The sequence below is a fragment of the Diaporthe batatas genome, assembly GCF_019321695.1.
Source record: "Diaporthe batatas strain CRI 302-4 chromosome Unknown Contig00019, whole genome shotgun sequence".
NCBI classification, from domain to species: Eukaryota; Fungi; Ascomycota; class Sordariomycetes; order Diaporthales; family Diaporthaceae; genus Diaporthe; species Diaporthe batatas.
The window spans coordinates 97,211-111,425 of NW_025408566.1; the positions used below are offsets into that span (position 1 = coordinate 97,211).

Sequence of the window (14,215 nt, forward strand, 5' to 3'; positions counted from 1 at the left end):
TGGGTGGTGAGAAGCGCAAGAGGCCTGCCTGTTGGTGCCGGGCTCTGTACGCTCGCTGTACGTGTTGCTGTCCTGGCAGTGCGCTCGCGGGTGGTGAACTGTGGACTGTGGACTGTGGACTGGCGGCTTCGGCTTCGGCTCCGGCTCCAATGGCAGGATGCAAGTCACAGCCGCACGCTCTGGGGCCAGATCGCGATGCGCCGGTGCCGGTCAGGGAGGTGATGCCTGCTCGGGTGGTTGTGCTGTCGAAGCTTCGCTGTGCACTCTGGCCATTCGCCTGAGGGGAGCTGGGGGGAGGCCAACGGCTGACGGCAGCCAGGGCGGCGGGGGCCGGTGGAGGAGTACATGTACCTGGTCTTGTGGCTCGGGCAGCCCTGACCTTGGGGTACAGGTACCCGAGCAGGGTGCTCTGGCCACGAAGGTGTACATACTTACCTAGCAAGCCTACCTAGGTAGGTAGGTAGGTACATGGTTGTTCGGGTGCCTCTGGGCTGTGGGGCACTCCTAACCCGATCCATACTTCAATGTTCTGCCGAGCAATCGCCCCTCCAAGAAGAGGGCGGCGTTCCGACCACAAATCACAATTGAACTTTACGACAAACCACACCTGGCGCACCCCTCTGCCACGCTCACCATGGTCCGCCACAAGAAAGACCCTCGAAGCAAGAAGACCTTCACCGTCCACCCCAAGCGCGGGGGTGGCAACGCGCATCAGGGCGACAATGTCCAGAATCAGCACGACGACGACCCCACCACCGACGCCGCCTCCTCGTCAACTGGCCGATCACGCCCGCCCTTCAAGGCCGCCTGCTGGGACCTAGGCCACTGCGATCCCAAGCGCTGCAGCGGGAAGCGCCTTATGAAGGTCGGCCTGATGCGCGGCCTGCACCTCGGCCAGCGCTTCAACGGTGTCATCATCACCCCAAACGGCAAACATGTTGTGTCGCCCGCCGACAAGGAGCTCCTCGAGACCTACGGTGCCGCCGTCGTCGAGTGCTCCTGGGCCAGGACCAAGGAGATCCAGTGGAACAAGGTTGGCGGAAAGTGCGAGAGGCTGTTGCCCTACCTGGTCGCCGCCAACACCGTCAATTACGGCAAACCCTGGCGGCTCAACTGCGCCGAGGCCCTCGCCGCTGCCTTTGCCATCTGTGGCCACCTTGACTGGGCCACCCAGGTTCTGGAACCCTTCTCATACGGCGAGGCATTCCTTAAGATCAACGCATCACTTTTGAGAAAGTACGCAGAATGTGAGGACGAGAAGGCCATCAAGAAAACCGAGGAGGAGTGGATCGAGAGGCTTGAGAAAGAGTATGCCGACAATCGCCACGGCGGTTCCGACGACGACATGTGGAAGAGCGGCAACGTAAATAGACGGGCCATCCCAGGCTCGAGCGACGACGACGAGGACGACGATGACGACGACGAGGATGGCAGCGGCGAGGACGAGGAAGACGCAGACGATTCTGTAGATGGTATCTATCTCGGCAAGAAGCCTGACCCCGCACCAAAGGAGGCCAGTCCTGAGAAGGACCCCTTCGACATATCAGACGACAGTGAAGAAGAGGACGCTGCCATGGAGGAAATCCGCAGGAAAGTACTGGCGTCGAAACCTTTCGCCAACCCCGACGATTCAGACCACAAGAAGCGTCCCGAGACAATATCAAGACCACAGCAACCCGGCGGCAAGACAAAGGTGGACTCGGATGCAGAGCCCGACTCCGACAATGGCGAGGAGGATAACGAGTTCGACAATATCATAGCTGCAACGCCCATGACCGACAGGATGGGGCTCAGCAAGCTGGAGAGGGAGAGGTCAAAGGCGACAGTCACGAGTAGAACGTTCATGTCCAATAGCATATCCGCCCCAAAGCGGTGGTAGGATTCGTCTTGTGCAGCGCAGCTCATCTGCCAGCGCCTTTGGTTTCATCTTATACCCGTTTCTAGCCATGTAGCGAGACCCTGATCTATGTAAATACCTATACATCTTATGTACATTTTGCAACACACATCCTTACACGGCTCGATGCCCGAGTAGCGAGATTCTGTACGCCCCGGACCTCTATGGGATTCGCCCTGGTGGTGTGTTCTCCACTCACAGGTACCTCTTTTGCTGTACCTCTTCGTACAGCTGGATCACGTCGCCCGCCTCGAAGTGGTCCCAAGACTCGAACGAGACACCGCACTCGGTGCCTCTCCTCATCTCCTTCACGTCCTTCTTTCCCTGCTTTAGGGCGTCAAGTTTGCCTGTGCGAGAGCAAGCCAGTCAGTTGATCCGATCCTCATGACGTGCAGCGCGCAGGGTGGACAGGATATCGTACCTTCAAAAATCTTCTCCCCATCCCGCATCACCCTGTACATCCCGCCTCGCGTCAGCGTGCCCGTCCTCACCTTCACACCGGCGATGTTCTTATATTTCCGCTTTACAATGTTGATAGCGAACACCTGCAGGACTTCGGCCTCGGCCAGCACCTTCTGGCTGATAATCGGCGCCAGCTGTTCTGACATCATCTCTTTAACATCCTCGACGAGGTGATAGATGATTGTGTGATCGAGGATGCGGACGCCCTTTTCCTCCGCCATGCTCTGGATATAGCCCGGTATGGGGTTGTTGAAGTTGATGATGCAGCCCTTGGCCACAGCCATGAGGTCGATGTCCGACTCGTTGATCTGACCAGGAGAGGATCTCAGGACTCGGGCGTGCACCTCGTTGTTGCCAATCTCCAAGACCGCGTTGCAGACGGCCTCGACAGAGCCCATCACGTCGCCCCTCACAATGGTGTTCACTGTCTTGGGCCCTGATTGCTCCGCCTCTTCCGAGACAGCGTCCTCGCCATCCTCAGCCATCATCTTTTCCAGAGCTTCCTGCTCGGCCTTCTCTCGATTCTTCAGCTCCTCCTCCCCCTTCTGCGTGGCAGCCTTTGCCCGGTCCGCGAGCTCCTCCCGGTAATCAACTGCAGCCTGAGCCCTGCCCTCGTCCTCCGCCTGGAGGACCAGGTCTCCAGCCACCGGCGAATCCCTCCACCCGAGTACCTCAACTGGAGTTCCCGGTCCGGCTTCCTCGACTTCAACCCCAGCCTCATTGCGCATCATCCTGACCCTAGCGTACGTGGTCCCGGCGACGACTAGATCGCCCACGCGTATTGTGCCGCGCTTGACGAGTACGGTCGCCACCTTGCCATCTACCTTGACGCTCGTCTCAAGGATCCAGCCCTCTGCCATGCCGTCCGTCTCCGCGCGGACATCCAGGATCTCGGACAAGGTCAATATGTTCTCTTCGAGGTCATCCATGCCCTTGCCCGTCTTGCCGCTCACGCCGACCACCTGCACGTCACCGCCAAAGTCCTCAATCTCGACGCCGTTCGCTGCCAGATCCTGTTTGACCTGGTCGATGCGCCTCTCATCCATGTCTATCTTGTTAATGGCCACGATGATGGGAACCTTTGCGTTTTGGGCGTGCTTGAGCGCCTCGAGAGTTTGTGGCTTGACACTGTCATCAACCGCCACGACGAGGACCACGATGTCTGTCACGTTGGCACCACGCTGCCGCATACTCAAGAACGCGGCGTGTCCAGGCGTGTCCAGGAAGGTGATGAGCTTGCCCGAGGAGAGACGAACCGAGAAAGCACCGATATGTTGCGTGATGCCACCATGCTCTTGTGCCGCAACAGATGACTTGCGCAGCCAGTCTAACATTGTAGTCTTGCCATGGTCGACATGACCCATGATGGTAACGATTGGCGGGCGGGGCGGCAATGTGGACGGATCCTCTGGTGGGGGTCGCGGCTTCAGGTCTATCTCGTCGCCTGTGTCGAGGACGGGATCGAGACCGTACTCTGCGGCAACCAGCGCGGCGGTTTCGCCGGTCATGATGCTGTCATGAAGTATGTTTTCGAATCCAAGTTCTCCTAGATCGCGAAGGAATTGCTCCGGTCTGACGCCAAGGGCCTGTGAGAGATCAAAGACGGTGATGTACTCTGGCAGTAAGATGGTCTTTGGGGCCTCAGCTTCCTTGGCAGCCCTCTTCTCCTCCTTACGCCGGTTGGCCGCTTGCTTGCGAGCCTGATACTCTTCATAGTCGAATCCTGTGTCGTTGTCGTCGTCCTCGTCCTCGTCGTAGCCCCTGTTTCGTTGGGTTGGCCGTTTCCTAGGTCTGTCTTCGAATCGCTCGACGTTTCTGCCCCGGTCGCGTCGTTGCATGCCCCTGTCAAACTCGCTCTCTCTTCCGGCAGGGCGTGCTTCCCTCCTGGGTGCTCGCTGACTGACAGCATTCTGGCGCCGCCTGAGGGCCTGGCGCTCTTCAGGGGAAGCCATGTCGCTCTCCGGAAGACCCCAATCACTCTCCCCGCCGCTTCTTTGCTGGTCACCCGAGGAGGCTTCAGCCGCCCTCTGCATCATCGCGAACTGGTCGACCGGGTCTGGTAACTGCGAAGCTTGCCTGCTTCCCGTGCTACCCAAGCCCGACGCAGGCTCTTTGAGTGGCACTCCTTCGGGGCCTCCAGGGCTCGCGGTCCGGGAACTGGTGACGGTTTCGGTCGGATCTGCTACAGGTTTGCCCACTCTAAATGACGTGTTCGAAATGGAAGGTCGGCCCGGTCTGCCAGATTCCGATGGCAACCTCGGTGGCAAACCTTGGTAGGGGCTTGTTGTCGATGCCTGTTCAGTGGGGGATTTTGTCGGAATTGGCGACAAGGGCTGTCCCTCGCCGGGTAGATTGAACGGGCTCAGAGTTTCGAACTCATCTACTTTTGGCGGTCTTTGGCGTAGGAGGGGGTACGTAGGCGATTTGCGCTGGGGCTCCGACCCGGCTGCTCTTCTCCTAATGGGGAAACCTTGAGACGAGAAACCGGAATCTCTAGACTCTGGCCGTTGCGCAGTAGCGGGGGCATCAGACACAGATTGCGGAGGACCCGGAACGTTCTCTTTCATGCCTCTCAGCGCTGGTGTAACTGGCGCAACTGGACTCGACCCGGGATTGTAGTTGCCCATCGCACTGGTCCCCGTCGCAGATCGCATTGGGATCCTGTTGGCAGAACCGATCCGGCCCGGGGGGCTGAAAGGCTTCTGCTCCGTTGGTCGCCATCTATCCTGAGCAATGTTGTCGCCTTGTGTTGTAGCGGCTCTTGGGGGATCTGCTGCTGGGCTCGGTTGCCCTGGAGTACCTGACACAGGTCCTCCCCCAGCAGCGGCAGGTTTGTTCCCTGACATGGACGTGGGTTTGGCCGGTGTTATCTTGCCGCCTTGGAAGATGCCTGGTTTCTTTCCTCCAAAGACCGGCGGCGGGGCCGTCCTTGCCCAGTCGACATTTGCCTGACCGGGCAAGGTGCCTGACCCGAATTTGCCATATGAGGTGTATCCACGGACGCCGTTCAGGGTCGTGACGGAGGGGGCGGGGGCGCGGCCTGAAGTCGGGGCCCTAGAGCGCGGTTGGGTCAAGCTGTGGAGGTTTTGTCGTCGACATGATGCGCAGACGTAGAAGCCGCCCTGCTTCTGCAAGTTTGCGCCTGTCAGTCCTGCCGGCTTGTACAGTCCGCCACAGCATTGTAAACATACCTGGACCTTGCTTCTCAACATGCTGGAGCACAGTCTTGCAGTTGCTTGCAAGCAGGCTACGCCAGGCGGGTGAGTTGCTCTGTCGTCAGCGAGACTGCACAGCAGAACAGCTCGCGCCCGGCTCCGCGCCCGGGAATTTTTATGGAGCTCGCCAGGCAGGGACCGAATCGGCGGGCCGGATATGCACTTGGTGCAGCTGGTGCTAGCTAGACTACCTAGGTAGGTACCTAGGTACTTGGTACCAGCCCGGCACCCAGCTGCTTGGGTACCTGAGTACCTACTTAGGTACCTAGGTAGTCCAGTGGCAGGCAAGCTCTTGCCAGTACCTGCCTATGCTACATACAGTGCCAGTCAGTCTCAGGGGTCAGATATATCCGACCTGCACGCGACACATGGTCTACTATGTAGAAAACCATCTAGAAAATCATCCAGGCATTCCGGCCCACCGTTTGAACAGCAACCTACAGAATCCCTCACAAGCAACTGTCCGCAACGTGCACCCGGCCCTTCCGAGCCCTCACCCAGCCTCATTACCTGGGCCCTCTGGGAAACTCCCTCTGGGGATTTCAACTCCCGCCAGACCGCACCACAGCCGCCAGTATGCCGCCCAAGAAGGTGCTCTCGAGGAAGCCAAAGTCCTCGCCATCAACTTCCTCCGAGCCTCCAAAACCCTTCAAGCGCGCCCCTGAGGCCCTGGCTCCTTTCTACGGCTCCCTCTCCCCGGCTCATGCCTACATAGCCCACGTCGACTCCAAGCCCGCGGATTTCAAGCGCAAGATCTTCCTGGTCCCCGTCGCCATCAACATTGCCATTGCCCTGCTCTTTGCATGGCGCGTTTACTATGTAAGCCCTTGGTACTTCGCCCTTCTCGCCTCGGCCCTCGGCCACAGCAACGAGACAACGGTGGCCCCCTCCGAGTCCCCATGGGCCGCAATAGCCTGGATCATAGCCCGCCGCGCCTTCACCTTCCTGCTGGACTTCCTCTTGTTTGTCTTTGTGTGGCCCTGGCCCGTCGAATTCTGTTTCGGGAGGACTCACGGCAGCCCCGCACAGTGGCGCTGGAACGTCGGCTTCCGCGACAAGGAGGTCTACGTACGTCGTAGCAGGCCGACCTGGGACGGCAAGGTCAGGGAGGCCGTCAAGGGGGACGACTTTGAGGCGAGGACCCAGCTCTTGACCAACATCGGCGTCGCGGTGAACCCCATGCTGTTGAACGAGAAGACGGGCTACCTGACCATGAACAACGAGTGGGATCTCGACTGGGCTGCCATGGTCGGCGCCACGAGCCTCGTCGACAAGAAGACGGTAGCGCTGGATGCGTTCAAGCTGTTGGTCCTGGTGCACCACGAGGGCCACGGCTGGTTGTCTTTGGACCTGAAGGAAACAAGAGGGGACGCCTCATCAGACGATGCGACGGTCGATGAGCGGAGGACCCAAGTCTTTGCGTTTCGGGATGCGCTGGCTGCTGCAGGCAAGGAGGACCTGTTCTACCGCTGGATCGAGATTGTCCAGTTCGAGTCCTCACAGCCGGGCGGGTTCGGGCCAGAAAAGCAGGCCGAGGTGGCGCAGAAGATCAGAGATTTGTTTGAAGAACAGGGCATCGATTTCGACGAGTTCTGGAAGGAGAGCGTCGGCTCGGACGGGCTTGCCAACATGTAGAATCAAGTGCCCAAGCACGCGGCTGCAGTGTCACATATCAAGCAAGCATTGCTGTTCATGACAGCGTTCGGCCCAGGGCGACTGCGTCTATTCATTAAACCCCGCGTCGTGTCCTGCAGTGCCCAGATGGCAAAGAACTAGGGATGCAGCTGTGTATGACCCAAAGCCGCCCGCCGTCTATGCAGGGCCCATCTCTCCTCTACAGAGTCTTGTCCTCCAACAGGCCGCACGTCGAGGCCAGAGCCCTATTTTGACTTCTTGCCCGATTTCTTGGCCGACGCCCCCTTGCCGAGAGCCGCCTCTCGCTTCTTCGCCTCCTTGGCCTCGATCTCGGCTCGCTTGGCCTTCTCCTGCTCCTCTTTCTCCTGGCGTTCGGCCTGCGAGACAGGTTAGCAAGCGTCAAGATGACCAAGACAAGAAGAAGGGTCTCTACCTCTTTCCTGGCCTTGTCAGCCTCTCTCTTCTCGCGGATGGCCGCCAGCCGCGCCAGGTCGGCCTTGGCCTGGTCGGTCTTGCCCTCCTCGTGCAATTTCCTGTAGCGGGCCTGGGCCTGCGCGGCCTCGAGAGTCTCCCTTTCGCGCCGGCTCTGCGGCTGCTTGATGCTCAGCCCGGAAACAGCCTCGGCCGCGTCGTCGACACTGACGGGCTCAAGCTGCTTGCGCGCAGCCTTGGAGTGGTTCGGGTTGGCGGGCATGTCGTCGTCCTCGTCGTCTTCAGACTCGCCGTCGCTTGGGGGCAGGTCGCCGACCTGAACAGCGGCGGCCTTTGCCCTGGCGATGGCGGCATCCTTGCGGGCCTTCTTCTCCTTCTTGCGGTCTTCACGGCTGAGCTCCTGGGCGGCGGCGTTGGATGGGCCGGCGCCGTCGTCGGACTCTTCTTCCGACTCCTCCTCGGACTCGTCAGAGTCAGACTCGCCCTTCTTGTTGGCGTCGACGCTCCACATGGAAACCTCATTGCCGTCGGCATCGAGGGGTCGAAGGTCGCGAGAGAAGTGTTTGCCGCCTGATGCACTTCTTTGTTAGCGATTACGAACTGGATAAATGACTAGGCAGCTCTCAGAGCCACAGGCATGGCACATACCTCCGCGCGTGGGCTTCTTGAACTTGCCGCCACGGCCGCGTGAGTTTCCTCCAGGACCACCTGCCATGATGTACAGCAGGATGGACTATTCAGTGGGTTGGTTTGGGAGTCTGTTGTAAATCCTCCTCACAAGCCGTGGAAGTTGTGACAGGTAGAAATGGGTGGGCAAGGTTGTTAGCACTGGTTGTGTCTGTTGGAATGCGTGTGAGCACTTAAATATGTGTGTTCGATCAGGCGTGGCCAAGTCGAGGGGAGGGGTGCATGGATGGTAGGTAGCAAACGAAGAGAGGGGCACAGCGAGAAATGATTCACAAGGCCAGGACTTATTAGGAGACACCGCTGCCCATTTTCATCCAATTAATTCCACCTGGAACTTAGGTACCTAGGTACAGTTCCTGTGCAGCTAGCAGTGCGGCCAGCAGCCACTAGTCAGGCAAAGATACCCGACAGTAGGGACTAGGCGGTACAACAGGCGGCCTGGCTGGGATTGCAAGAAATTCGAGGTCGTGCTTACAGCCCAAGGTTCACCTCCAGCTTGATTGGTTGCTTGGAGGGGCTTAGGTAAGGCCTCCCACATTGGACCCACACCCGCTGGTTTGGGGGTAAAACCTCTGCAGCGGCCAGCCTCTCTGCCTTTTCTTCCTCTCCCCTTTCCTCATCAACATAAAACTTCAGGACCCCCGTATTCACTCTGACTTTTGGCCTGTTTTCTCCGTGGCAGCTGGAGGGGAAACCGGGGGTCAGAATAACCATCGTTTGCTTACCTTCTGGCCTGTAACCAGCTTCGGCTTAAGTTGGGTACCAGATAAATTATACCAACGAGACACACACACACTCTCTCTCTAGCTATAGCTATTTAGCTGTTGCGTCACCGCCACCATGTTGCCTCTGGTCGGCCCAGCGTCTTTCTTTCTTTGTAACTAGGGAGCCAGGAGCCAGGTGCTACGGGAGCCTCCTCCCTCGTACGTAGCTATATCTTGCCACGCACTCCAGACAATACCATCGTGCTCGCGTCAGATACGCAAGCTCCAACATCACTCCAGCCAGTATTGAGAGCAACGCGGTGACTCGCCACACAAACACCTGCCAATACATTCGTGATGGATCCTTTCGTGTCAAGAGAGTGGTCAGCACCAGCTACCAGCAGTGCTGACATCGGCTGGGATCGTAGACCAAGGCGCCGGGCACACGCATCAGGACACTACCGCCCACCGCATGGCCAACGCCTACAGCCTGCCTCGCTGGCCGACCAGGCAGCCAGGGTTGCTGCGGCCCATATCGAAGATATAGACCCTTCCCATCTCCATGACCTTTCTCCGAGAGCCTTGCGGGTCCTGCTGGGGCACTTGGACTTCAAGTAGGCCGAGAGACTCTCTGATCTTGACCCAAACATCACCAAACCTTGGCCGCTGACCATGTTTTCTCGTAGTGCCCTATCTCTGAGCACCTGGAAGACACTGCGGGGGCTTGCACGAGCCGGCCATGTCGACACCAAGGACGAGCTGGCCTTGCACCAGTTCCTGTGCCATATCGAGATGCCAACGGCTGACCTTTCTGTCTACACGGCTCCTCTTCAATCTCACAACTTTGCTTTCATATCACATCTGCGCATCGCAGGCTCCTGCCTGATCAAATCTGAGGAGCTACTCTACCTTCCACAATGGGCCAAGAACCTCGGCTTGTTGGAGTTCATCGAGCCCTCTCATGTTGGTGAGCCCTTTCCTCGGCTGAGCGACCGCCTGTTTAAGGCGTGGAGCTTGCATGATACTCCGTTCCCCCAGTTGAAAGGAATCAGGCTCTCTACACACAGCCCCCTTGTTACAAAGCAATCCCTCCAGTATTTCACCCAATTCCCGGCATTGATAATGCTTGACATTATGTCTGAGCAGCGAGCCTGGACGCATTCAAAACCCCTTGCCAGTGCCCTCGGTTGGATATACTGCGACTGGGTCGAAGCTGAGCGATGGGCCCACGAAGAGGACGACCATGATAAGGGCAACATGACACCCGGGATCGTCAACCAGACTTCTCACAGGGACTGGGTGCGATTGTCTCTGGGTATCGACCGGCTTTATTCCGACCCCCGGGGTGGGATCGGACATGGCAACGTTGAAAATGCTGCAAACAACGGCTTCAAGATCTACAATCGATTGGAGCTGCCAGCCCTGCAAATGCTACAACATGCGTATATCATGCCTGAGCCACCCTGGTCCTGTGCCCTGGCTTCGCTGGCTCTTGGCCGAGACGTGCACCTCATACGCCAAAAACACTACTCGTCCAAGAGGATCTTCTTCTGGCGATACTGGCAGGACGGAGTGAAACACCCGCTACCTTCAAAGCCACAGTCTGCCGACTCTGTGGCTGAGCGTCGTGACAGAACCGACGCCGCGGTCATACGGTCAAGCAAGAAACGCTCGGCTGCCTCCATCAGCGACGTCCTGTCTCGCTTCGGAGGGGTTTGACCCGTAAGCAATCATGGGCATTCTACACATTACAGAAGGCTTCCCTGAGGAGATGGTCATGGCCGATCTCCAGCGGGAACGCCTGCTGCCCATTCTCATATCTAGTACTCTTTACCGGCAGTGGTGGTGGTCCCCATGACTGTATCTGTTTCAGCCGGCATTTGCTAGGCATACCTACCCAAATTCGATAGGTGATCAAGTCGATCCGAGTGACTGACGATCCAAGTCCTTCACGAATAAGTTGGCCTGGTACAGCTCTGTTAATGAGGCCGCTCGCTGTGGAATCAATTTGAAGCACTGCGAGTGGTCTTTAGATAGGCCTTTTGCTGCATTGCATTTCCTCTACTGGTGAGAGCCAAATACTGGCAGCAATGCGACCTGAAGGTGCTCGAGGGTCCAGAATTAGTAAGGTGGCCGTTGGGCGCGACATGCTTGATAAGTTTCAAAGTAATTGTTAGATTGGAACCGCAGGACCCTATGACCCCCAGGTATAGTAAACTCCAACATCTGAATGCCAACTCTTTTGACGAATATCGTTTACGAAAATACCATTTTCAACATCCTTGCCCTTTTCAAGAAAACATGTTGCCAGAGATTACGCAGCCAGAAAGCATATACTCATTTGGGATTGTCGCTCAAAGGGAGCAATAGACTTGTTAGTAATAAGCACCCAAAGGCTGGGTATATATTTATCCTGTCCTGGGTGGGTGTCCGGACTGTCGACAGCAACCGGGGTTGTAGACATGTCCAAGACGGCCGCAGTTGCTTCACAATGGATTGATTGATTTCAATTTTCATTCTTTTTTTTTTCCTTCTTGACTGTTGGCGGAGTCTATGATGTGACCACACGTTTTTATCTCAACTTGAAATCAGATGTCGCTCGATACCTTGCACATTTTTGATCACTGCAGATGCAGGAAGCTGGCTCTCCCTGAATGTTGAACCTTGGTCCTGTCATGGGCGCCGGGGTTTAATCTCGTCCTCCTCTACTGAAGGTCATGTCACACCCTGATTACAGCATAGGCTTCAGGTCATCCGCCACCTTGAATGGTGCCTCAGTCTTGGCCTTGATCTCGTCCACCGTCACGCCGTCAGCAATCTCAATGAGCGTGAGTCCGTGGGAGAAATCGACATCGAAAACACCCTGTCATCACATTAGCGTCTCGTCGCCCAGCCGCGACGTTCAGGAATGACTTACCAGCTCGGTGATGATCCTAGATACGCAGGCCCGTCCGGTCAGCGGGAAGGCACACTGCTTCATGATCTTGGGCCGGCCCTTCTTGTCGGTGTGCTCCATGGTGACGACGACCTTTGTGGCGCTAGGGTTGCTGACCAGGTCCATGGCGCCACCGAAGCCCTTGACCTTGCCCGGCAGCATCCAGTTGGCCAGGTCGCCGGTGGCGCTGACCTGCATGGCGCCGAGGATGGTGAGGTTGATGCGGCCGGAGCGGATCATGCCGAAGCTCTCCTCGCTGCCGAAGACGGCGGCACCGGGCTTGAGGGTGACGGTCTCCTTGCCGGCGTTGATCAGGTCGGCGTCCTCGCCTCCCTTGCGCGGGTACGGGCCGAGCCCCAGGATGCCGTTCTCGCTCTGCAGCTGCACCTCGACCTCGGGCCCCACGAAGCCGGGGGCCAGCATGGGCATGCCGATGCCCAGGTTGGCGTACATGCCGTTCTTGAACTCCTTGGCCGCGCGCCTCACGATGCGTTCCCGCTTGGCCGCGGTGTCACCGGTGCCGAGCGCCGCGGCGCCCTCGTCCTCGCCGGGCTCCTTGGAGAAGGTGAACTTCTCGATGTTCTTTGGCGCGGTGCTCTGGATGACGCGCTTGACGTAGATGCCGGGCAGGTGGACGGCCTCGGGGGCGATCTCGCCCGGCTCGACAATGTGCTCGGCCTCGACAATGGTCATCTTGGCGTTGCGGCCCATGGCGCCGTTGAAGTTGTTGGCGGCCAGGCGGAACTGGCAGTTGCCCAGCTTGTCGGCCTTGTAGGCCTTGACGAAGGCGTAGTCGCCGTCGATGCTGTGCTCGAGCAGGTAGCTCTTCCCGTTGAAGACCTTGACGTCCTTGGGGTAGCTGTACTGGTCGGGGGTGCCGTCGGGCTTGTTCTTGAGCGGCAGGTCGCCGGTCTGCACGACGGTGCCGAAGGCCGCGGGCGTGTAGAAGGCCGGGATGCCCTTCCCGCCCGACGCGCACCGCTCGGCCAGCGTGCCCTGCGGCGTCAGCTCCAGCTCGACCTCGCCCGTCAGGTACATCTGCTCGAATGTCTTGTTCTCGCCGATGTAGCTGGCGATCATCTTCCTGATCTGCTTCGTCTTGAGGAGCTTGCCGAGCCCGCTGTTGTCCGTCCCGGCGTTGTTGGACACGGCCGTCAGCCCCGTGATGTTGGGCTTCTTGAGGATCTCGTCAATGAGCGTGTCGGGGACGCCGCACAGCCCGAACCCTCCGCAGAGCAGCGTGCTGTTGGGCTTCATGTCCTCGAGGGCCGCTGTGGCAGACGGGTACACCTTGTTGATCTCGGCCCGCCGCGAGGACGCCGAGAAGGCGCGGGCGAAGAGGAGGGCATGCTGTCTCCCGGAACACTGCAGTTAGCGTTGCCACCTCACGCACCGAGCAGGGGGCCTGGGGGCCTGGGGACCTGGGGTACGCACGTTCGAGCCATACTTGGAATATGCCCTGAGGCTCCGTATACACACACCCGCGGACGGCATGGTCGCGTCGCCCGGCCTTTTTCCTAGGATGATATTCGAGGGGCAGAGAGGGCAAGGCGGGAAGACGAAGGCGCTGCCCGGCGACGTTGGCAGGCGTAGTGCGGTAACCGACGACGACGACGACGACGACGACGACAACAACAACAACAACAACTGGAGTGTCTGAACAGGGCGGGGCGGTCCACACGGGTACAGTAAGACTCCAGATGTCGGGTAAGGAGAGGGAAAGAAATCCAATTGGGATGAGTGGAAGTCAAGAGAAAAACGACGTCTCCTAAGGGTTCTCTCGGGCCCGGTTGACTATCCAGGCTCACTTAACCGACGACCCAAGAGTTCCCGATGTCGCCTAGCAGCTTCACCATGATCCTGTCCCGGAAAGCAGCGGCCGGGCTTGTTTCCCCAGGCCCAGCTCGAGTCCCCCCACCTCGGGTACAATCAGTCGGAATCGGGAGCCTTCCTCGGCACTGCTGCTGGCCGGGGGTAAGCATTGACCCGCCACTTTCCGCGGAATTTCAGGGGGGCTCTGGACTCACCCGAACGTCGGCAGCGGGCAGCTTCCGCCTCGTCGGATGAACGTTTTCGCAACCCATCTACTGTACAAGAATCTGTGCTTTTCAACCTCGTCACCGCCCTGTGACTTGGGTTGCATACTCGCCGCGGACCGGACACCACCTACGTACGCCTGACAACTAAACGTCGACCGGCGTTGCATAGCACGGCGTGTCCGTCACCGGACCGAAAGACATTACGGATG

At 58.5% G+C, this 14,215-nt stretch overlaps 6 protein-coding genes across 6 annotated transcripts; 3 read left to right on the plus strand and 3 right to left on the minus strand.

The window, feature by feature from the left end:
* Positions 1-586: 586 nt before the first annotated feature.
* On the minus strand, positions 587-5,678 carry KVR01_012451 (translation initiation factor 2). The gene is made up of 3 exons (XM_044794697.1): positions 5,551-5,678; positions 2,319-5,487; positions 587-2,244 (listed from the first exon to the last, which is right to left on the minus strand). The coding sequence occupies exons 1-3, from the start codon at positions 5,569-5,571 to the stop codon at positions 2,093-2,095; spliced, it is 3,342 nt and encodes a 1,113-aa protein (XP_044638639.1). The 5' UTR covers positions 5,572-5,678; the 3' UTR covers positions 587-2,092.
* Positions 635-1,879, plus strand: KVR01_012449 (ribosome biogenesis protein TSR3; the record flags this gene model as incomplete). The annotated part of the gene is made up of 1 exon (XM_044789429.1): positions 635-1,879. The coding sequence occupies one exon, from the start codon at positions 635-637 to the stop codon at positions 1,877-1,879; it is 1,245 nt and encodes a 414-aa protein (XP_044638637.1).
* A 279-nt stretch (positions 5,679-5,957) lies between the features above and the next one.
* On the minus strand, positions 5,958-8,854 carry KVR01_012318 (uncharacterized protein). The gene is made up of 3 exons (XM_044792046.1): positions 8,290-8,854; positions 7,643-8,211; positions 5,958-7,586 (listed from the first exon to the last, which is right to left on the minus strand). The coding sequence occupies exons 1-3, from the start codon at positions 8,354-8,356 to the stop codon at positions 7,455-7,457; spliced, it is 768 nt and encodes a 255-aa protein (XP_044638506.1). The 5' UTR covers positions 8,357-8,854; the 3' UTR covers positions 5,958-7,454.
* Positions 6,151-7,209, plus strand: KVR01_012367 (uncharacterized protein; the record flags this gene model as incomplete). The annotated part of the gene is made up of 1 exon (XM_044791679.1): positions 6,151-7,209. The coding sequence occupies one exon, from the start codon at positions 6,151-6,153 to the stop codon at positions 7,207-7,209; it is 1,059 nt and encodes a 352-aa protein (XP_044638555.1).
* Positions 8,855-9,389: 535 nt separating the features above from the next.
* Positions 9,390-10,751, plus strand: KVR01_012371 (uncharacterized protein; the record flags this gene model as incomplete). The annotated part of the gene is made up of 2 exons (XM_044787922.1): positions 9,390-9,646; positions 9,719-10,751. The coding sequence occupies 2 exons, from the start codon at positions 9,390-9,392 to the stop codon at positions 10,749-10,751; spliced, it is 1,290 nt and encodes a 429-aa protein (XP_044638559.1).
* Positions 10,752-11,763: 1,012 nt separating this feature from the next.
* Positions 11,764-13,461, minus strand: KVR01_012395 (uncharacterized protein; the record flags this gene model as incomplete). Its single annotated transcript, XM_044791117.1, has 3 exons — positions 11,764-11,895; positions 11,950-13,317; positions 13,402-13,461. The coding sequence occupies 3 exons, from the start codon at positions 13,459-13,461 to the stop codon at positions 11,764-11,766; spliced, it is 1,560 nt and encodes a 519-aa protein (XP_044638583.1).
* Between the last annotated feature and the right edge of the window lie 754 nt (positions 13,462-14,215).